Here is a 23,265-nt window from a genome sequence, read left to right on the forward strand (position 1 = left end):
AAAAAAACTCAAACTTAATATTTTGAAATTTTAAGTAATCACCATTAAGATGCCCTCTTCTCCCTCTCTGAGCTCACTCCCTACAGCTTTCTCCTTCCTCCATTTCTATCTGACCACAAGGTCTCCTTATTTTTCCTCCAACAAAGCAAGCAGGCACACGTTCCTGAAAGATAGAGCACCTGAAACAAGAAAAAGGATTGAGAGTGAGATGATTCTTGCCGTCATACTGATGAGTTTTAATTCTTAAAATACAACATACAATGTTGAAAGCAGTCAGCTTTGAAATCCATACCTCTTTGTCTTGATGTAAAAGCGATATGCTCTTTCACTTGGTGTTATAGGCTGTATTTAGTCATAGTTCAACAAACCCAGTTACCGGCCTATGTGCAGTGTGCTAAAGAGAAAGAAAGGGGCCACCTCACCCCCGTTATAACCTGCAGTGCCCCTTCATCAACCTCTGTGGCATGTTTTTTAGTGGATTAGCGCTAATCCACTAGACTGAAGAGAGTCATCATTGATTTGAAATTGTCCACTTTCTGAGGATTCTCTTTGTGCTAGTTTATTTTTTTTTTAAGTACTATGATAACAAGCTAAAAAATCCAACTTAAATATAAACAGGTATATAATGAGAAACAATGCTCCTTCCTGCCCTTGGTGTTCAACACCCACTGTTAACAGCTGCTATGATGTCAGGTAGTGGTACTTAAGCATTGCTTTTTTTTTTTTTAACTTAAAATCATTTTGTCTATTTAGTTATTTAAGAATTGTTGACATGAGGAAACAAAAGAAAATGTGCACTGTAATTTTTAAAACATCTTTATAACCAATGCTCATGATGAAATTAAATTGTCAAAGTGATGGACATCCTTGATACTCTCTAAATCTAGAATAGAGTAGTTTACAGAACATTTTCCAAGGCTGAAATTCCGTTTTCTCTGAGATCCAGGAAGCCATCCCCTCCTTGAGTCGCAGCTCCGTGGAAAGCGCGCTCCGGGCTTCCTCTGCCCAGTCCCACTCTCCTCACGTGCCCACGTGGTCTGCTCTTCCTCTGAGTCTTGCTCATCTCTCCTGTTAGCTGTTCTTTCATTCGTTCTCCCTCTCCTTTGACTTATGGGAGATTCCCTTCTCATCAGCTTTTCATGTACAGGAACTGATCCCTTCTTCCTTATCCTTCTTGTTGGCTTCCATGTAGGGTATCCTGTTCAGTAGATATTGAGGGAGTGAACTTCTCTAACGTCTTTATTGGCCTCCATGGCTAAGAAGACGCGTTTTCGTGTCAGATCCTGGTTCAGATCCCAGCTCTGCTACTAGTGAGTTGTCTGGCTGGACAAAATGCTTAACTTCCTGGCACATGCTTTTCTGGACCCTTCTTTATTAAAAATGTAAAAATCATGTTTTCAAGAATTAAAGAAAAAGTATTCTTTGGTAAAACCTACCTCAAAATCAAATTTAAAATAGGAATCAAACATCATAAAAATATTTATATTGTTTAGTGCAATAATCCCATTTATAACAGTCCATCCCATGTATATATTTGGATAAATACATGAAATAAATATATGAAAACAACCCCCCCCACCCCAAGAAAAAGACACAGACCCCATGATTGTGCTTCCACGTACAGTTCCTGTGAGGGTTAAACAAGATTGTTTATATAGAAGGCTTAGCATAGTGGAAATATCCCAGGTGTCCATTGACAGATGAATGAATAAACATCTGGCACATTCATACAATGAAATATTATTCAGCCTTAAAAAGGAATGAAGTTCTGACTTAGGCTACAGTGGGGGTGGAACCCTAAAGATGTTAGGCTAAGTGAAATTAGCCAGACCCATAAAGACAAATGATGTATGATTCCGCTTGTAGAAATATCCAGACAAGGCAAATTCATAGAGATGGAAGGCAAAGTAAAGGTTACTTGTTGCTGAGGGATTATAGAGTTTCTGTTTGGGGCAATGAGAGAGTTTTGAAATTAAATAGTAGTGATGGTTACACAACATTGCAACTAACTAGTGACCCTCAACTCTACACTTAAAAATGGTTAAAGTGGCACATTATGTATTATATACATTTTACCAGAGCTTAGAAAATAATGTCCTCTACCAAAAGCTACCTTAAACGGGTGAATTACATGCTCTGTGGATTGTGTCAGCGAAGGTCTTTGAAAAAGCTTAGTGTAGCCCCTGCCCAGGGTCAGTTCCTAATCAATGGCAGTCATCACTGAGTCGGTTGTCAATGTTTGGTGAGCTTTTCAGTGTGATTCCAGTTTACATGAGAGCGGTGTTTAATGGCTAAATAAAAATGTTCCTTTAGCTTTTTTGATAATTAATGGGATCTCATTAATTATCTCACATCTCATTTCTGTACCCCAGAGTTATTGATTTAGGAGTCATGACTCCATGTGACAAGATACTGAAGGCTGCTCTAGACCACAAAGCAGGTACTATGCAACTGGGTTCCTGGGCATTTCAGTAAATTGTATTCTCCCAGTGTCCGTCGGCAAAGGGTGATGCCCCCGCCCATGGAGGTTACTGGGACATGCAGACACTCAAGTGATAGCTCCAGCCTGGAGGGTTCTGTCATTTCCATTTATAACGGGGACTAAAGGGGTGAATAGGTAACCGTGAAGCTCCTTTATAGTTCTGAGGAAGGGGTATGGGACAGGCTTCTCAGAACAATTTGTATTAGATTTTATTTTTCTCTGTGTGTATTTGTTCTTATATTTCTTCTGACACTGTGGCATATCCCATCTGGGAAATCATGAACTAACAGTTTCGTGGCTTTTCCTGAAACAGTGGCAAGCAGATTATTGCAACTTGAAGTTGCAAATCATATTTACTACCAAAAGCAAACAATAAATTGAAAACCCCCAGTCAGAAAAGAAGTCTCAAAATTATTAATAGAAATTGGGAATTTATCTTCTGGCTTGTGGTCTTTATTACAGAGTTTTGAAAATGAGTCTTCATACCTTTACTCTTTTTCTCCCATCCTCCTTGTCATTGTTCTTTTTTTCCTTTTTTTAAATAATAGATATAATTGGCCTGTCAGGACTCATCACTCCTTCCCTGGATGAAATGATTTTTGTCGCTAAGGAAATGGAGAGACTAGCTATAAAGATCCCATTGTTGATCGGAGGAGCTACCACTTCCAGGTGAGTCATGCTAATGAGCTTGTTGCCTCACTGAAATTTTCATAGATGCTAGTGTTTAAAAACAGTGATAAAACCTGAGGTTTTTCCTACGCGTAGTACCTTGGCTCTGTGTTATATAAATACACGAACTTTCCAGTCTTCGTACCTCAAGAGCCAAAATAATTTGGGGGCCTGCTGCAGGAAACTCCTCCATCAATGCCACCCCCACACCTGTTTCTGGATTCCTTTGGCCTGTAATCCTCTTTCCCTTAATCCTCTCACCTCCTGTTCAGTTCCTGAGGCTTCTAATGAACACTTATACTTCCTGCAATCAGACTGAGTGAAGATGTGTGTTTTAGCACAAAGGCATTGCTTGAATTTTAGCCCACTCTCTGTCTTGAAGCAGGTGTCTGAGTAATTACAAGCTCTATTGAAGAAACTCTGACCTTGTAATAGTTGAGATAGAAAGCTGACTGAGAGAAAATGAATCAGAGGATCACTTTGGGAAGTTGTTTCTGAAAAGGAGACCTTTTGGGAACCTTTGGGTCAAATAATTTAAAGAAGAGAAAGTTCAAATTTGGTCACATGATCATTGTTCATTTTGTCAGATCATGGGGTCATGATCATAATGATAGTTGGTGAGAGGTATGTTAATTAGAGGTAGAATTTTTATGACACATTCCTTATGCCCCATATAGCTCACTTTGGCAGGGAGCAGTGCCCAGATAGAGCATTGGTCCCCATGGACGCACAAGCATGCAGTTTGTTTCTGATACAAAATACAGTAGATGGCCAGGCCAAAGCTATTCAGAGTTCCTTTCACACGAGAAACAACTGTATGTTAAGCCACTTGTAGTAGTTAGGAATCTCCAAACAGGATGTGTGTCTGTACATGGGGCATGAGGGGAGTGGGACAGGGAGAAATTGATTTTAGGAACTGTCTCATGTGATTCTGGAAGCAAGAACGTCTGAAATCTGCAGAGAAGGTGGCCATACTGGAGGCCTGGCAAGAGTTGCTGTTGAATCTTGAGTCCAAAGGCAGTCTGGAGGCAGAAGGCCTTCTTCCTCTGGGAACCCCAGTCTTTTCTCTTTGTTGTTGTTGCTCAATTGCTCAGTCGTATCTGATTGTGACCCCACGGACTGCAGCACACCACGCTTCCCTGTCCATTACATCTCCCGGAGATTGCGCAAACTCATGTCCATTGAGTTGGTGATGCCATCCAACCATCTCATTCTCTGTCGTCCCCTTCTCCTCCTGCCTTCAATCTTTCCCAGCATCAGGGTCTTTACCAGTGAGTCGGCTCTTCACATCAGGTGACCGACATACTGGAGCTTCAGTCCTTCCAGTGAGTATTCAGGACTGATTTCCTATAGGATGGACTGTTTTGATCTCCTTGCAGTCCAAGGGACTCTAAAGAGCCGCCTTCAATACCACAGTTTGAAAGCATTGATTCTTTGGTGCTCAGCCTTTATGGTCCAACTCTCACATCCATACATCACTATTGGAAAGCTTTGACTGTACAGACTTTTGTCGGCAAAGTAATGTCTCTACTTTTTAACATGCTGTCTAGGTTGGTCATAACTTTTCTTCCAAGGAGCAAGCGTCCTTTAATTTTATGGCCACAGTCATTGTCTGCAGTGATTTTGGAGCCCAAGAAAATAAAGTCTTTTACTGTTTCTATTGTTTCCCCATCTATTTGCCATGAAGTGATGGGACGAGATGCCCTGATCTTAGTTTTTTGGATGTTGAGTTTTAAGCTAGCTTTTCACTCTCCTCTTCCACCTTCATCAAGAGGCTCTTTAGTTCCTCTTCGCTTTCTTCCATAAGGGTGCATATCTGAGGTTATTGATATTCTTCCTGGCAATCTTGATTCCACCTTGTGCTTCATCCAGCCCAGCATTTCACATGATGTACTCTGCATATAAGTTAAATAAAGAGGGTGACAATATACAGCCTTCTCTTAAGGTCTTCAATTGATTAGATGAGGCCTACCCATATTATGGAGGGCAATCTGCTTTACTCAGAGACTACTGATGTAAATGTTAATCACATCTGAAAAATATCCTCACAGAAACATCTAGATTGTTGTTTGACCAAAAACTGGGTACCGTTGCCTTGCCAAATTGGCACATAAAATTGACCATCCTCCTACTTATAATCTGAATAGAACATTTTCATGAGTGGTTACAGTGTTCTATCTCCACTAATTCCTTTTCATACTTGGAGAACTCAATAGTGTGGCTGTTATTGCCCACGTTAGAAAACTGGCTTTGTTTTTCCATGAAGAACTTAACCTACTAGGATTATGTGACAGATTGTTCTCCAGGAATATTTCTATCCATCAATAACTGGGATTTCAATGAGCATAGTTTGGGTAATTGAATGATTATAGTGGGAATAGTCATTAGCTTAGTAAAGAGAATGGTAAGAGAATCTATAGATTACTGTCAACATGAAAGACCTTTTAAAATCATGGTTATAAAATAGGAATAAAGAAATATTTAAATGAGCAGATGTAATGAAATGCATTATGAGTTATGTGAATGTGATGCTAGTTTGCAAATAAGAAAGATTTTATGGGGACTCTACACTTGGAAGTTCAACATCAGGAAACCACATCCTGCTGCCTCTTCAAGCTGGAGCCTTGTTGTTGCTTAGTCTCTAAGCTGTGTGCAGCCCCTTTGTCACCCCACGGACTGCAGTCTGCCGGGTCTCTCTGTCCGTGGGTTTTCCAAGGCAAGAATACTGCAGTGGGCTCCATTTTCTTCTCCAGGTGATTTTCCTGACCCAGGGATCAAACTCTCGTCTCTTGTGTCTCCTGCATTGGCAGGCAGCTTCTTTGCCACTGAGCCACCAGAAAAGCCCAAGTTGGAACATTACCAGTAGTTAATTCTATTATATCTCTCACCAAGTAAGAGCCACAGATTAAAGAGGTTCCTTAAAAAATAATCGGAAGTAACATGACTAGCCTCTCAAGATACATCATTGGCAACATTAGCCATAAATGACTCTTAACAGTTATAACCTGGTATACCAAGTAATCAATTAGATCGGTAATGACCAACAGTCTTCATGCTCTTACAGAATATCTGTTCTTTTCATCTGGAAAACTGAAGGTTCCTCCCAGGAGACAGACATCTGGTTCCCATGATCTCCCAGGTCTCTTTAACTCCAATATTCTGTTTTTCGATGAGTTTTTTGGTTCTCTTCTCTTCCTTGCCTGTTACAGTTTCTGAAAAATTATTTACAAAATAAAAGCCAGTAGTCGTGCCTGCAGGTAGCCATCTCTTTCTCCAGCTGTGCCTGCACTGCCGCTTTGTATGAGTGGATTCCACTGATACTACTTATACTCCATCTACTGTGTATATTCTTCTGTGTCCAGCTCAACATTATGTCTTTAAGCCCCAAACTCATTGTTAAAGTAGTTGGGGGTTTTTGGTGTGTTTTTTTTTTTTCTCTTTGTGGTAAAATATTGAATTGTATAATGCCCTCTAGTTTATTTATCCATGCTACTGTCGTGGGCATTTGGGTTTTTCCAGTTTGGGACTGTTAACATGGAATGCTGCTATAAATGTGTATCTTCCCTGAAGCAGACTTGCTGGGTCACAGAACATACATATGGTCATCTGCATTCCATGGACAGAGGAGCCTAGTGTACTGTAGTTCACAGGGTCACAAAAGTCAGACACAACTTAGTGACTATATGGCAACAACATCTGCATTAGATATTTATTGCAGGGTCTTTTTCCAAAGTGATTGTACTAATTTATACTCCCACCAGCAATTATGAGGTTTCGAGTTATTCTACACCTTTTTCAGTGTTTGCCATTTTAGTATGTATGCAATAATATCTTAATAAGATCTTCATTTATATTTCTCTGCTGACTAATGATGTTCAGTACATTTTCATATGTATATTGACAGGATATGCTTTTTGAATTTTTTCTTTTTAAATTAGGTATTTTACCATTTTTCTTACTAATTTGTATGCATTCTTTATTCACATTGGATGCAGCTATTTCTCAGAAAGTGTTAGTCTGTCAGTGGTGTCTGACTCTCTGCAACCCCATCGACTGTAGCCTGCCAGGCTCCTCTGTCCACGGAATTCTCCAGGCAAGAATACTGGAGTGGGTAGCCATTCCGTTTTCTAAGGGTTCTTCCTGACCCAGGGATCAAATCGAGAGAGAGAGAAAGAGAGAGAGAGAAATGGCAACAGATTCTTCCAATATGGCTTACTTTTTATTTTCTTAGTGGTATTTGGGGTAACAGATGTTCTTCATGTTCATGAAGTCTGATCTATGGATCTCTTCCTTTATGGTTAGTGCTTTTCGCATCTGTGTAAGAAGCCATCTGCCCCAGGAAAGTCAGCTTTGCTAGAACGCATTCAGGAGTTGGAATGTCTCAGAACCCATCTGAGAACCCTTATCATCACCTCCTACAGACCTGTCAAGGGAGGGCTTAGCAGTGGCCCAGTTCTTTCCTTTACTAACTCCTTTTTGAGCAGATGGAGGCTCAGGACTTCCAAGTTCTCGTGAAAGCAGATTTCTGAGGGGAATAGCAGTATGGCTTTCCCAGACTTCAGGGGCCTGCAGTAGGTAGCATGAGAGAATTAGAACTGTTCCCCCAGACACTCAAAATGAGGCTTGAGGATGGATCCCTGGAGAGGCTGAAAGGCTTATACAGATCTGGGATCATTTGTGAGTAGAAATGTGCTTGGAGTGGCCCTTTTAAACCTGTAGCAATAAGAGAATAGAAAACTGAGCAGTGTCCTGTCTGTAATACAGATGATCTTGTATCACAAACTAGAAATGACTTTAATAGAAATCTGGCCCTTTTAGCTACAGAACTTCTCAAGGGCAAAAGTCTGGCATTTAGCTCTCAATTTTTTAACTGGTTTAAAGCCAATAGCTGCAAAATGTCTTTTTCAATTATCTTTTATGTAATTTAACTTGGAGAATTCAACAGGAAGTCACATTGCTCAAAGCGGGAGGTAATTTTCTGAGTTTTGTTTTGTTTTTTTAAATTGCTCCAAAGTATGGTGCTGAATCACATAACTGATAATATTTTCCTCTGTATAGGATTTCATGGAATGAATTTTATATGCTAATCTCACTCTTGATTCTGTCTTAATTTTCCTGAGATTTATTTTCCATTTTCTTTCATTTTTCTCATCACATTTTAAGTTTTGGTCACTCTGCATTTATGTAAAATACTAATTCTGGGATAGGGTAGGACATGAAATAGATGCTTGGAGTATGTGTTCTTTTTCAGAATGTGAAAGAATTTCTTCTTATGCCCTCTTAGATCAGCTCCAGCCTGAAGCTGGGGGTGACTTGGTGCCAGCAGTTCCACAGGCTCAGGGAAGACCTCCATATTCGACACCTAACCACTTAGCATGGATGAGGCCTAATCCACACTGGTGGCAAGGTGGGAGACCTTGGGCTAGGGACGACACTGCCGTGGTTAGTTGGTCACTATGGGAGGTGACTAATTAAATCCTAGATGTTGACTAGTGATTTAGCAGAGATGCATTTGAGATTCAGCCTCAGCCTCTACCCCTTTGCTCTGGGTATGTAGGAAGGAGAGAAGAGATTCCAGTGTTTTGCATTTTTTCAGACTTCAGAAAGAAGTATTCTTCCACCTGGAGAAGTTCGCATAAATGGAAGCTTAGAAAAAAGTGGAATTAATGTCAAACCAGAAGTACTCTTTTTTTAAAAAATTAATTTATTTTAATTGGAGGCTAATTACTTTACAATATTGTGGTGGTTTTTGCCATACATTGACATGAATCAGCCATGGGTGTACATGTGTCCCCCACCCTGAACCCCCTCCCACCTCCCTCCTCATCCCATCCCTCAGAGTTGTCCCAGTGCACCGGCTTTGAGTGCCCTGTTTCATGCCTTGAACTCGGACTGGTGATGTATTTCACATATGGTAATATATATGTTTCAGTGCTGTTTTCTCAAAGCATCCCACCCTCGCCTTCTCCCACAAAGTCCAAAAGTCTCTTGTTTACATCTGTGTCTCTTTTGCTGTCTTGTATGTAGGGTCATCGTTACCATCTTTCTAAATTCCATATATATGTGTTAGTATACTGTATTAGTGTTTTTCTTTCTGACTTACTTCACTCTGTATAATAGGCTCCAGTTTCATCCATCTCATTAGAACTGATTCAAATGTGTTCTTTTTAATAGCTGAGTAATATTCCATTGTGTATATGTACCACAGCTTTCTTATCCATTCGTCTGCTGATGGACATCTAGGTTGCTTCCATGTCCTGGCTCTTGTAAACAGTGCTGCGATGAACATTGAGGTACACGTGTCTCTTTTAATTTTGGTTTCCTTGGTGTGTATGCCCAGCAGTGGGATTGCTGGGTTGTATGGCAGTTTTATTTACAGTTTTTTGAGGAATGTCCACACTGTTCTCCATAGTGGCTGTACTAGTTTGCATTCCCACCAACAGTGTAAGAGGGTTCCCTTTTCTCCACACCCTCTCCAGCATTTATTGTTGATAGCTGGACAAACTCAAACTTCATGCCTGTACTCATCCATCTTGGGCAGTTTTTATGTTGGAAAGGAGCACTTTGATTTGTTTTGTTTTTTTAAATCATGAAATCCATCCATTTCTTCTCAGCGCCCTTTTCCAGACCATCAAATAGACAATGACCAGAATTGCACTGAGAAACCTTGGATACATACTAAATATCAATTATGTTGATTTAAACATTTCAGTTTTTACCAACTAGCTTTAAAAGAAATGTCACTGAAATCACATCGGGCCTAAACTATTGCTTCCTGGGGGAGCTTCGTGGAGGAAAAGAACATAGGTATATTTGTGTGTTTAAGCCTCTGAGGAAGAGGAAACATACAGAGTCTTGACTTGTGTTCTGTTTTGAAGCTAGAAGCAACTCCTTCTTTATAACTTTTCTTCCTGTTTGAAAATCTTCCCCGCCTCATAGACTACCCAGGATAACTTCAGAATCTTTGGTCTCCAAGCACACAGTAGGCACAGATGGTCATGAGGAGTCCGTGGCGTTCGTTAGGCTGCTCCAGGGCTGCGGTGCAGTGCCCCCTGCCAGTGGCCACTCCAGCCTCCCAGTTCAGAAGGCTCCTTCTGTCCTAGCTGGTCTAGGGCTGAACTTCCATCTTACAGCCCAGTTCTGTGGCTTATGGCTTTCATCCTTTGCTTTCTATTTCTGTAGGGAAATATGCTGAGAAAGGGGACTGGTGAAATGTTAGAGGTTTTGTCTGTCTCATTGTGAATGAGTTTTTAGAGTCTTTCCTTAGAAGCCTATTAAAAACACACTCAGATATTACACCTTTAATTTTTTTTTTTGCTTGTTTTCAAAAATTGCCTCAGCAATTCACACTTATTAGAACATGTCAAACAATTCAGAAAGTAAACTTTTGTCTCTTCCTTCCCAGATTCAGTCCCAGTTCTAATCTCCAGGTAACCAATGCTGACATTTTGGTATCTGTCTTTGCTTTTTCTATTATACAGACACTTTAAGGTTGGTTGGTTGGGGCAGGTTGAGGGTGGTAGTATTTTGTTTATTTTTTAAATAAAATTCTATTAAACACACTGTTTTTGCTAGTTTAGTTTTTCCCCATAAAATAGCACATTCTGGACATCTTTCCAAATGGGAATGTATTTTAGTTGAGGAGAAAGAATATGAAAGTATGTGACTTGGGGAAAGCTGCTGCTGCTTTAAGGGGGAAAGGAGGAGGAGAGAAGACTGGAAACACTGTCCGTTTAGTGGGAGTGGGAACTATGGTTATCACCCTTGTGCATGGAATTGTGGCAAAGTCTGCACTTCTGTCCCAGCCTCAGGGCCCTAGATTAACCACATGCAGTAAGGAAGGATGTATATATATCTTCAGTTCTCACTAATATGTTATGCTCTATACTAAAATAGCAGATATGTAGCCTGTGCTATTGTTATAAACATTCAGCAATCAGAGGGCAATTTGTTGGTAAAATCAGGTAATTTTAAGCATTAAAGAGTGTTTCTTCCTCAGAACTGACATTTTCAGGTTTGGCAAAAGAAATTGGGGGTTGAGCCAGTGTTAGGATAAAATCTTGTTGCTTTGACCTCTCTCTATTACTGTGTGTTGAATTTATTTAGGTCCGAGTTTCCTTCCGACAAGTAGAAGGTGGGCTTGGGTTGGAGGAGTGTTGGTGTCTCCTGGTGGGAGGCGGGGAGCAGCAGCTGGGGAGTGGTATCCCATGTCCCCTGCCACTGTCTGCTTCTCCAGGGTCTCTGGCTGGTGGCCCAGTTCATCTGCAGGAAAAAAACTCCACTTTGACCTTTATGACAGCAAAGTGCAGTCACCAGGCCAGTCTGCTCCCTTAGTTCAGACAGGCTGCTAATGAGTGTGAGGTCACAGGTATGATCCCATTGGCAGAGAGCTGAGGACATTGTCCTCTTTTGATCCTAGATGTCTTTGTTGCCTGGGCCAAAAATCCATGTCTTTTCCCCTTGGCTTCCCCATGTTAGGGTGGGGAGAAGGTCATTCTCGCTTTTCAAAGGATGTTCAATATTTATTTATAAGTACTGTGAAATTTTTCTCTGGAAAGCACTGTAGAAACACATTATCTCTAGTGGTTCTGAACAGGAGTTGTGTAGCAACTGTCAGCCCTGATGGATGTGCTTTTCTCCCTGACCCTCTTTTCAGAACCCACACAGCAGTTAAAATAGCCCCAAGATACAGTGCGCCCGTGATCCACGTCCTGGATGCATCCAAGAGCGTGGTGGTGGTAAGTGTGGGCCTCATGTTACTGTGGATCTGTTGTAACGAGAAAACAGAGAGCATTGAGAGTTAAGGGTATTGCTCAAGATCTTCTGTTTATTTTTGTCCTATTCTACTAAAAAATTGTCAGACTATCCTAGGGCTTGTGGTAGGGTCACTGCAGGTATCTGCATTGCTGGAGGAGGGTGGGTCAGTGTGTCCTGTGCTTTCAGGGACTTCTTCCTGAGCCAGCATCAGCAGTGCTGGTCTGAGCAGCAGAGCAATGATGCCAGGACACCAACCCAGAGGGGGATTTCAGTCATTTACAAATATTTACAAATATGAGTGGGCACTTTCTTTACTCTACCTAATGGAATGTAGAATTTATCAGTTTTTTTAATTGAAGTATACTTGATTTACAATGTTATGTTAATTTCTGCCATACAGCAAAGTGATCAAGTCACACATATTTATACATTCTTTTTTTTTTTTAATATTCTTCCCCATTATGGAATATAGTTCCCTGTTCTGTACAATGAGACCTTGTTGTTTATCCATCCTACATACAAAGCTTACATCTGGTAATCCCAACCTCCCAATCCACCTCTTCCCCCATTCCCTCTCCCTTGGCAACTGCCAGTCTGTCCTCTGTGTTCATGATTCTGTTTTTGTTTCCGAAATACATTCATTTGGGTTCTGTTTTAGATTCTGCATGTAAGGGTATCATTTGATATTTGTCTTTTTCTGACTTCACTTAGTATGATAATCTCTAGGTCCATCCATGTTGCTGAAAATTTCATTCTTTATTATGGTTGAGTAAGAGGAATGTAGAATTTTTTTTTAATAACCCATTTCCAGATAGAAAAACATTTAAACTGAAATGGGCCAGTTGACCCTACCTGAAGACAGAAAAACATTCACAGATATATGTTGAAAACGCAGAGTTTAGTGAACATAATAAACAACTTACCTTAGTGGTTTTTCCTGCTTTTCTCTATCATGAAGCCTAACATTTTCTCTTGTTATGTATTTCATTATATTCATTGACTAATGGGACGTAATAGCTGTTGGGAATCTGAGTGACCATGTGATCCAGTGGTTTCCAAGTATGTTTTTGCCACAGAAACCTTTGCAAGTGACATCTTCTCTGGAAACTCAGTGGGCAAATAAGGTTGACCCCTTCCCCTCCCTCATCCCACTCCTGTTTCTCGTCAAACGAGCACAATTTAAACATCACTAATCCAGTGCAGGGATTCCCAGGTGGCCCAGTGGGTAAAGAATCTGCCTGCAATGCAGGAAACCTAGGTTCAATCCCTGGAGAAGGGCATGGCTACCCACTCCAGTATTCTGCCTGGAGAAGCCCATAGACAGAGGAGCCTGGTGGGCTGTAGTCCTACAGTCACAAAGAGTTGGACGTGACGGAAGCAACTGAGCACACACAGCACGGTCTAGTCCAGCCTTCACATTTGCAGGCAAGGAAGGTCACTGAGGGCCTGGTGATTTGTGACACTCCATGCGCTATCCCGCAGCCTGGATGAGGGCCGCCACACTTCCCGAACCATTTTCCAAAGGAATTCTTTCAGACCTGTGAATTAAAGCTGTACAGTAACCGCTAACATTATTAAACATTTATAGTGTGCCCAGCACTGCACTAAGTAATTTACATGGACTTTTTATTTAATTCTCATGAAGTAGATGTTTTCATTATCCCCATTTTAGAGTCGAGGATACGGGAACAAAGAGGTTAGTAACTCTTGAGGCCACAGATCCCTCAAGTAGCAGGTGTGGATCGGAACGCAGGTGGCCTTACTCTGTGCTGCATTAGTTAAACTTGTTTTGTTAATGTTTAATAAGTCTCCTTTATTAAGGATAAAATTAAATTGGGCTGAAATCATAAAATTGCAGTTTTTTAATTTGAAATTTACATAGACTAATGTGCAAATAAAGTACATTTCTACAACTCAATTTTGAAACACTATTTATATCTTATATTTGGATTGTATTTCCTAGGAGCTTATTTCAGGTCCATGGTTGAGTAACCAGTGCAACTCTCTTTAAGGCTAGTGCTATTTTCAAATGCTAATGAACGACTGACTTTCCCATTTGAAGACCAGGCTGTTGAACCCATTTGAGTACACAGGACTGATACAGCCCCTACAGGTCAGGGTGTAAAGCTGGGAAGCACTTGGCCTCTTGATTCCAGCTCTAGGACACTCTTCCATTGTCCTGAAGAGCTTAAGCACCATGGGCCCAGCTGGAAGCCAGCAGAGGAGGAGGCAGGGGCATCTGTGTTCTTCACTGTGTGGTCCAGCCGACTGTGGTTGGTTCTTCTCATATACAAAGGAACAGCCACCTTTGAAATCACTCAGATATAAGCCTGATGATAAATCAGTTGGGTAACTGCTGGTGACACATCTTGGGAGTCATTGGTAGAGTTTGTTTAGGCTGATTTGTTTAGATTGATAGTTGGTTTAGTCTTTTGATCTCACTGCAGTGAGTACGACACAGGCTTATGCTCTGGCTACTGTCTCATGTATTTATTTGAAAGATTCCAAAATATGGTAACTGCTTAATAGTTGGAGATTTAGATTGGGGGATGCCTCCTTGCTTTTTTCTTTTTTTATAATAAAAAACAAGATGCCAGAATTTATTTTCAGTGTATTCCCTCTCATTGTGCTGTAATTTGCTGTGAGAAAGAAAAAGAGGAAAAGAAAAGCTGTACTGTGTCAGATGGTTGGCATGAAAACCCAAGTTGACTCTGATTTTGTGATTGATCCTATGGAACAACCCATATAATTGACCATGAACTTGTTCTCATTGAGCAAGTCAGCCTGGGCAGGAAGGGGCTTGTCACCATACCTCTGGGAGCAGGGGTTCCCTGGGGGGTGTGGAAGGGGCCAGCCAACGGAAGCAGCACCTTCCATCTCCCCAGTAGTTCCTGTTGGGTGCTGTCAAGTTCTGGAAATAGCGAGGCTTACTTTCCCAGAGTTTAAAATCTAGCAGAATGTAACAATGTTTTAAAATCTTCAAAGCGTTGGCTGCATGTACTTTGGGGACTCGGGAGTAGGCATTCCTTCTTGTTTTCGTGAGCTCTACTGAGTTTCCTAAAGGAGAACTCCACTGAGGCGAGGCTCATGTAAGACTGATGTGAATACTATTTGGGGGCCTAGTTTGAGGCTTATCACAATGGCCTTTTCTGATTTTGTTCCTTAATAAAGCGATTTGGTCTTATACTCACTCATAGGTCATTGGATTGTTATTAGAGATACTTTGGCAATTTACATAGAATTCTAGACATTTAAAGCTGATGGGCACTGTAGTTGTCATCCAGCCTAATTTCCTCCCTTTCCAATAACGATATTGAACTTCCCTGCCTGTTTGTGTGTTAGAAAATCCTGCCGGAGGATGCAGGGATAGGGCAGAGCTGTGATTTTGGAACTGATGTGATTAGCGGCAACCATGTCTTTCTTCTTGGTGATTATATTTTGAGCTTTGGTGGAAGAGATTCTTCTACCACCTTGGTAATCGTAGTCATAAATATTCTTGGCTGAATCTGTTTTATAGTTTACTGAGTAGCCTCACATTTCCCAATCAGTTTCCTTTCTTGTTTTAGCAGAAGTTCATGGTTGACTGTGAAGATCAACCTCATTCTGGCAGCAAACATTCAGTAAGGATGGAAGTAGACACGTAGACAGATGCTGGAAGCCTGTGAAAAGTGCAGTGATGGAGAGAGAAACAGAGTATCTTTGAAACCCTGAAGAGAGGGTGCCTACCCAGTGTGTTGTGGATCCCCAGAACCCCCTCAGTTTCAGTGATTTATTCAGTGACTCACAGAACTCAGAAATGCTATTAAACTCACAATCACAGTTTATTACCATGAATGGATACAGATTAAAATTGAGTGAGATCGAGAAAAGGCCAGGCACCAGCTTCCAGGTGTCTCTCCCTATGGAGTCATATGGACAGGGCTTGATACTTCAGCTAATAATGTGTGATAGCATGAATGGAACATTGCCAGCTAGGGATGTTAAACAGAGCCTGGGTGCCTTGGGCTTTTACTGGAAGCCAGTCACGTAGGTGTGGCCTGCTCACTTGACTGACCTTAGTTACTCAGTCTTGAACCGCTCCAGAGGTCAGACAGAGCACAAGCCAAGTCCCCCGATAAATCACATTGTTAGCATAAACAATCTGGGGTAGCCCAAGGCCCCAGGTAGACAAAGACACTCTTTATCACTGGAGGCTTAGTATTTATCTCACAGGAACTGTCCTCTCTTTAGAATGTGCAGCACTGAAACGTCCCCAGCCTACTGAGTTAACCCTTTACTGTACAGCCAGGCAGAAACTGGCATAATTGGTAAAGGGAGGAAATGACGTTAACACGGGAAGGCTTCCTGAAGGTTGTGACCTCAGGACTGACCATTGTTACGCCTGTTTTATCTTCTTTCGCTGCTCTGTGGTTACTGAATTTTGATCTTGCATTTCCAGTGTTCTCAACTGTTAGATGAGAATCTAAAAGATGAGTACTTTGAGGAGATCCTGGAAGAATATGAAGATATTAGACAGGACCATTATGAATCTCTCAAGGTAAGTAACAAAAACCCCCCTCTTGTTTGGGTAATAGAACGATCCTACAGTTATTATCTTTATTTTGCTGTTGGAAGAGGGGAAGGTTTGGGATCATTTTAGGAAAGTCCTACTTTCTGCTTCACATCAGCATTCTTTACTGTTCCCAATAATTTTTGGCTATATTAAAATTAATTTTATTTATTCTGCCAAACATATATTGAGTAAGCAGTAGGTGTTGGGTGCTGTTTGCTACCCGAGTTATGAGAATGAATAAAACATGAGCTCAGAGGCAGCAGCAAGACAGGAACTGAGACAGTGTGCCTAAATGACTCCCACAGATCCTTATTCTTAAGGAAATAATGGAAGAGAATGAAGACATTAGGAACCTTGTAAGCTTCTCTCCCTGATCATCCAACACTCTCTGTGCAGAATAGTGTTTCGAGAACTATCCTTCTCTAGAGGAGCTTCACAGGATCTGTGGAGATCAGGCATGATTACGCTTTAGAGGTTGTCAGGATATTTCTTCCTGGTTATCTGCTTACTGGGCTTTGTGTTGTGGATAGGGGATGCATTTTGGGGATGGCCCGGTAAGTGCAGTGTGACGACCAACAGTGAGAAAGGAATACGTTCCTGAGGTGTTGGCTGGACCAAGACACTGTGGTAGGCTTGCCCACTCCTTAATCTGCCCACAGTTGGCTGTTTCTTGGTTCTGCCTTCTGGGCCTCAGGGCAGTTGGTGGCCCCAGTGAACCCCAGCCTCAGGTAAAGTTCGGGCAGGAGTCTGCCCCATCGCACGCTTATTTACCTTACAGTTAAGGCTGCAGGTCTGCCTTGCATTTATGTATCCACGTGTACTGGATGTGGATTGCATCTTTACTCTCTATTGTTCTGGTGCTGATGTGAAGCCATTTTAGATGTAACAGGAAGAGTTTTCTAGAGTATGAATTTTTGTTTTCTTGTAAAATATATTTACTAGCTTCCTTGGACATACTTTCATAATAGCAGCTGAAAATCTAAGTCTCTGACTGAATAACTTTTCTTTTTTCACAGGAGAGAAGATACTTAACCTTAAGGCAAGCTAGAGAAAATGGTTTCCATATTGACTGGCTGTCAGAGCCTCCTCCAGGTCTGTTGGGCTGTGGGTTAGAGAAAAGCGCATGTGATAGCTCTGAGCTGAAGAGAGGTTTGCATTTCCAGGTCAGCAGAATCAAACAGGCAGCTGGAAACTCTTAATTATGTTCAGCAGTGATGATGAACGACAATGATGATTGAAAGTGAAAGTCAATAGGTGCCATTTATAGAGAACCAAACACTGTCCTGAGATTGAACTGCAGCAGCTCTGAGTCCTTGACACAACCCTGAAATGAATGTGTTATTATCTCCACTTTAATTTGAAGAAATGGAATTTCAAGTGATAACTGGAAAGGTTACTAACATTCAATCTCTGCTGTGTCTTCTAAACCGTACTCTTGCCTCTGTGCTGTGCCTGAGTGGGCCTTCTTCATCTGGAAGCCATTCTAGAGACCTGCCTGGATGGCAGTGTCACCACTTTGGCCTGGGTCCCAGCCGGCCCAAGTACAGACATGGAATGTCTGAAATTGCAAATTCCTGCATGTTGAAGAGACTAAAACATTGCAGCAAAGCAGGCTCTTCTGTTTCTATTCACTCTTATTCTCACTCGGACGCTTCCCTCTTATGATTTCTTTCATTTGGTTTCTTTCCCTTCTGGTTTCTAGCCTTTCTTGCCTTGCATAGGTGTTCACTATAATGTGTAAGATATTTTGATAGGTTCAGAGAGGCATGAGATATGAATGCAAAACTGAGACAGGGTGAACAGGGGTTATATTAATTGAATCCATATTTCCAAGGTAATACCTCTCATCTGCTTCCATTCCTTATCTCATCCATGTTCTGCACATGCTCAGCAGAGTGATGGGTATTAAACTGGAAACGTAGATGAGCTGGGTTCTAGATTTAGTCCAGCTGCGTTTAGCGTGAAGAAGGCACATGGGGAATTAAGAGGCCCGGGTTCTAATCCCAACTTGGCTCCTGTCTCTGAATCCCTGAGTGGCCCTGAACATCTTACTTCCATGTGTGACAATTTCTAAAATGTAAGAAAGGAGTTACTTTATGGAAATGTTGTGAGAATAAAATAAGATAATATGTGTAAACCTTTGAAAAATATGCATTACTATACCAGCCCAATTGATGATTTTGTCTTCAGCTTTCGCTATGAAATTGGGAAAATATCACAAGGGAAAATCTATTTTAGTCAAGTCAAATGTCCAAAATACATCTCAGTAGAAATAGTTCCCTCAAGGTCCACAGTTCCAGGAGTCAGTGGTGGCAGTTTTCAAGAGCTGTTTAACCCCCTTGCTGCTGCTACTGCTGCTAAGTCACTTCAGTCGTGTCTGACTCTGTGCAACCCCATAGACGGCAGCCCACCAGGCTCCTCCATCCCGGGGATTCTCCAGGCAAAAACACTGGAGTGGGTTGCCATTTCCTTCTCCAATGCATGAAAGTAAAAAGTGAAAGTGAAGTCGCTTAGTCGTGTCTGACCCTCAGCGATCCCGACAGCGACTGCAGCCTTCCAGGCTCCTCCGTCCATGGGATTTTCCAGGCAAGAGTACTGAAGTGGGGTGCCATTGCCTTCTCCAAACCCCCTTGCAGGGCCCCTCAAGGACAGCCCAGTCCTGGCATATTTTCAGGAAGTCAATAAAAGGAAAAGGAAGGGTTTTTCTTTTCTAGGTCTTCGATGGTAAACCTAGAAACCTCAAACAAACCTCCAGCTCTGACCAACAAGCTCATTCAAGAATAACACCCTTCAGTCACCCAGAACCAGTGTTTCCCTGTCTTTCCAAGCAAGAGGACACTTCAGTCAGGAGAACAGCTGTAGTTTCTTTTTAATTACCAAACAGATCCGCAGAATAAAATACTTAGAAGGAAGGGATTGTCCTGTATAGTAAAAAAATGACCAGGAACACATGGGAAAAAGCTCCCATGAGTGATATAAAAAGGTAGAGATTTCTAGGCAAAATTAAGAAGCTGCGCATACTTTTCCTGTACTTTGACCTTTCACTTATACCACCTAATGAGAGAAAAACACTCTTGAGACTTCCTGTGTTATCACTGAGCACCAGAGCATGGTGGTTTAGTTTAAGTTCTCTGATCCCTGTTTGCAGATCAGGAAACTGAGGATGTGAGGGCTGGGAAGCGGGCAGCAGAGTGACCTTGGACCCCAGCCTGACCCCCCCAGGCTTGGCGGCACAGGGGGCAGCAGTGGTGTCCAGGAAGCCCAGGGGCACCGTCTGTCTCTGAAGTCTTCACCAGTATTTCACTTAAGCCTCACAAGGCAGTGCAAAGGAGAATGTATTGAATATCCATGTACCCCTACCAGTCACCTAAGAAGGAACCTACTGCCCATTTTAAAAAGACAGAGCAATACATAGTGGAAATCCCTGTGAGCCCCTGCCTCCCTGGCAGGGCCCTGAACCTGACGCCTGGCTTCCATGCATTTCCTTAGACTTTGATCACGTGTATATGTGAAAGTGAAAGTTGCTCAGTCGTGTCCAACTCTTTGCAATCCCATGGACTATGCAGTGCATGGAATTCTCCAGGCCAGAATACTGGAGTTAGTAGCCTTGCTCTTCTCCAGGGGATCTTCCCAATGCAGGGATCGAACCCAGGTCTCCCGCGTTGCAGGTGGATTCTTTACCAGCTGAGCCACCAGGGAGGACCAGGAATACTGGAGTGGGTAGCCCATCCCTCCTCCAGTGTATCTTCCCGACCCAGGAATCAAACCAGGGTCTCTTGCATTGCAGGCAGATTCTTTACCAACTGAGTATGAGGGAAGCCCATATGTATGAGTAGGCAATATAGATTATTGATCATGTTTTAAAACTTGATGGGTGTGGCTTCTTCTATGTGTTTTTCCCCTGTGCATTTTCTTTTAGTGTTATCTTCCTCTGTACAAGTGAAGGTGTGCCCAGTCTGCCTTTTTCTTGGGCGAGGGTGAGGGGAGGAGTTGAGGGAAGTTTCCAAGGGTGATGTAGTCAATCAGCTGCAGGGGAAGAAGACTTTTATTTAAGATGTGCTGCAGAATTAGGCCTTCTCCACAGTAATTTCGAGTTCCCCTCTTTGTAAAACAACTCCTCTGGGTGACAGGAGGGAGGCAGGGCATGGGAGCTGACAGAGCAGGATGGAGCAGGCCAGGAAGGCTTCTCATAGGTGGCTCTGGGCACAAAGGGTGCTGAGCCACAGGCCTGCCCTGGCATCATCAGGGTTGACGGCTACTCCTTTCCTGCAGTGAAGCCCATGTTCCTCGGGACTCGGGTCTTTGAAGACTACGACCTGCAGAAGCTGGTGGACTACATTGATTGGAAGCCTTTCTTCGACGTCTGGCAGCTCCGGGGCAAATACCCGAACCGAGGCTTTCCCAAGATATTTGATGACAAAACTGTAGGTTAGTACCATAAGTGCTTCCGTCCTGCTCTGATATTCAAGACATTGTCTTGGGCCCTTGAGGATGAGAATAGGTTTGGATTATGCTGGATGGAGTGTTTTGTTTTTTGTTTTTTGTTTTGGCTGCACCTCAAAGCTTGTGGGGTCCTGACCAGGGATCGTACCTGGGTCCTTGGAGTATGGAGTCCTAACCCCTGGGCTTCCAGCAGATTCCTAGAGTTCATTGTTACAATATGATATAGGATATTGTTTACCTGCTCAGTCTTTTGATGGTTTTTAAACTGTTGGGTTCATTGTTATTTATTGACTAAACTTGGCATTTCGCTTACCCATTCTGTACTGAATCTTTGTGGACATCAATTACTTGCTGGGCATTGGGGATCTGCATAGAAGACATATCATGGCTGCCATCTGGTACCTGCTGGCTGGGGCAGCCGTGGAGGGTGATTCTCGTATGACAGACCGGGCTTCTGCTTCAGGGCTAAGCCCAGGCCTCTGTGGATACCACACCGGGAGATGAGCTCAAGCTCAAACTGGAAGATCAGGAAAGGCTTCCTGGAGGAGATGGTTTGAACTGCTCTTTGAAGATTAAGTGGGAGTTACTGAGGCTGGGACTGGGAATGTGAGATGGTGATGAAGTAAGGACACTCCAGGCCGAGGAGACCGAGTGGGAAGGCACGGGCATTTGGGCTGATTTGAATGGCAAGGAGTCCATTGTGCCCAGTGGAAGCAAGGGTTGGGGGCAACAAGCCAGTCGATAGATAATCTGCTTCTGTCTTCCAGCCCTGCCTCAGAGACATGGGATCTAAGCCCATGAAGGCTAAGCCCTTCAAAGGGTTCAGTAACAGCCAGCTCAGAACGAGATGAGGAGTGGACTGCTGGACATGTGGGGTTAGGGCTGAGAGGAGCCTGAGAGACCGCCCCTTGCCCCCTTCCTGGAGGGATCCCTGGGGTTCATATTAGGATTCAGGGATACAGCAGCTCTCAGGCTCCCCAGGGTGCAGTAGTGAGAAAGGGGCTCTAGTTCTGAAGTGCTCAGGAGTGATCACAGGGAGCAGTAGAGAGGCCAAAGTAGAGCTGGCCGGCCAGGCCCTGGTGAGCCCTGAGGCCCTGCTGGCACTGCTGTAGCCAGGCGAGGCCTGTGGGATCCCTGCAGCACCCGAACCCCACTCCACTCTGCAGGCTGTTCTGAACCCGGGGGTCACGGCGAGGTCAGGGGGGCTGTGTGTGCACAGGGAACGCGGTGACGGGAGGATCTGGCCTGCTTTGTGTCACTCTGTCTGACACGTTACTGCAGGGAGTGAGAGCTGGCGCCCTGCCTTTTGTTAAATGGAAAAATCTGAGTGGTGTGAGCTGGTTGAGCCGACTGTGTCTGGGAGCTGTACTTAGCAGAACCGCTGAACCCTCAGCTGCTGCACCTGGGGCTGTGCTGACTGCAAATACTGACTTAAAATGTTTGAGAGGAAAAGAGAGGAATAAGGAGGGAAACTGGGGACAAGTAGTAGTTTTAAAAAGCTTTCTCTAGTGGGTGTTATTGAATCTCTAAGTGAATTCTTATATTTTCCTAATAGGTGAAGAGGCCAAAAAGGTCTATGATGATGCCCAAAATATGCTGCAGGCACTGATCAGTCAGAAGAAGCTCCAGGCCAGGGGTGTGGTTGGGTTCTGGCCAGCACAGAGCATTCAGGATGATATCCACCTGTACGCGGAAGGCGCAGTGCCACAGGCCTCCGAGCCCATAGCCACCTTCTACGGGCTCAGGCAGCAGGTATGGAGGCCGTGCTGCCAGCGGGAACGGATAAACAAGATTGGCATAAGTCTGAGCTTTGTGTTAGCTTGGCTCCACGCCCCCTCACCCCAGATGACCCATCGCAGTCATGAGCCCGAGGCTTTGTGATGGAGAGAATGGGGCAACACGGGTTTGGAAGCTGGGCCTCAGGCACCAGCAGGAGGGAGGTGTTTCCTGTTAAATTGGATGGGTGAGGAGTAACGCTGCTGTTGCCTCGGGGTCACACACAGGTGGACTTTCACTTGCTCAAGAATGTCGGTTTGGGTCCAGGCCTGTTGTTAAACCAGGCTGGTGGCCCCCTTTCTCAAGGAGAAAACAGGTGGGAGCAGACTTCCACTGCATGTCTACTGGGGGCCAGCTGCTTAGTAGGGCACTTGATGGAGCATCTTGTTTAATTTCCACTCAGCTTGTTGGCAGGCAGTGTCTATGTGCAGAGGAGAACACAAGGTCCAGTGGAGAGTACGCTAAGCCCCACAGCTTGGAGGGAGCCCAGCCTGTCCACACCCTCACACCACTGGCTCCTCCTGGGTCAGAGAACAGGCTGTTCTGCACACGGCTCCGTCTCTGTGCCCCTGCCATTAAACATGCA

At 43.2% G+C, this 23,265-nt stretch overlaps 1 protein-coding gene across 3 annotated transcripts in view; it reads left to right on the top strand.

Annotated features, from left to right (window-relative positions):
• MTR (5-methyltetrahydrofolate-homocysteine methyltransferase) overlaps positions 1-23,265 on the top strand; it is a 134,241-nt gene that overhangs the window by 100,118 nt on the left and 10,858 nt on the right. For all 3 annotated transcript variants that reach the window (XM_010860114.1, XM_010860115.1, XM_010860116.1), the window contains 7 exons: positions 2,373-2,440; positions 3,031-3,151; positions 11,808-11,889; positions 16,347-16,445; positions 17,477-17,552; positions 20,733-20,888; positions 22,459-22,655. In XM_010860114.1, the coding sequence (XP_010858416.1) occupies positions 2,373-2,440; positions 3,031-3,151; positions 11,808-11,889; positions 16,347-16,445; positions 17,477-17,552; positions 20,733-20,888; positions 22,459-22,655 (799 nt within the window). The remainder of the gene's footprint in view (positions 1-2,372; positions 2,441-3,030; positions 3,152-11,807; positions 11,890-16,346; positions 16,446-17,476; positions 17,553-20,732; positions 20,889-22,458; positions 22,656-23,265) is intronic.

The sequence above is a fragment of the Bison bison genome, unplaced genomic scaffold, assembly GCF_000754665.1.
Source record: "Bison bison bison isolate TAMUID 2011002044 unplaced genomic scaffold, Bison_UMD1.0 scf7180017864462, whole genome shotgun sequence".
In the NCBI taxonomy this organism is placed as follows: domain Eukaryota; kingdom Metazoa; phylum Chordata; class Mammalia; order Artiodactyla; family Bovidae; genus Bison; species Bison bison.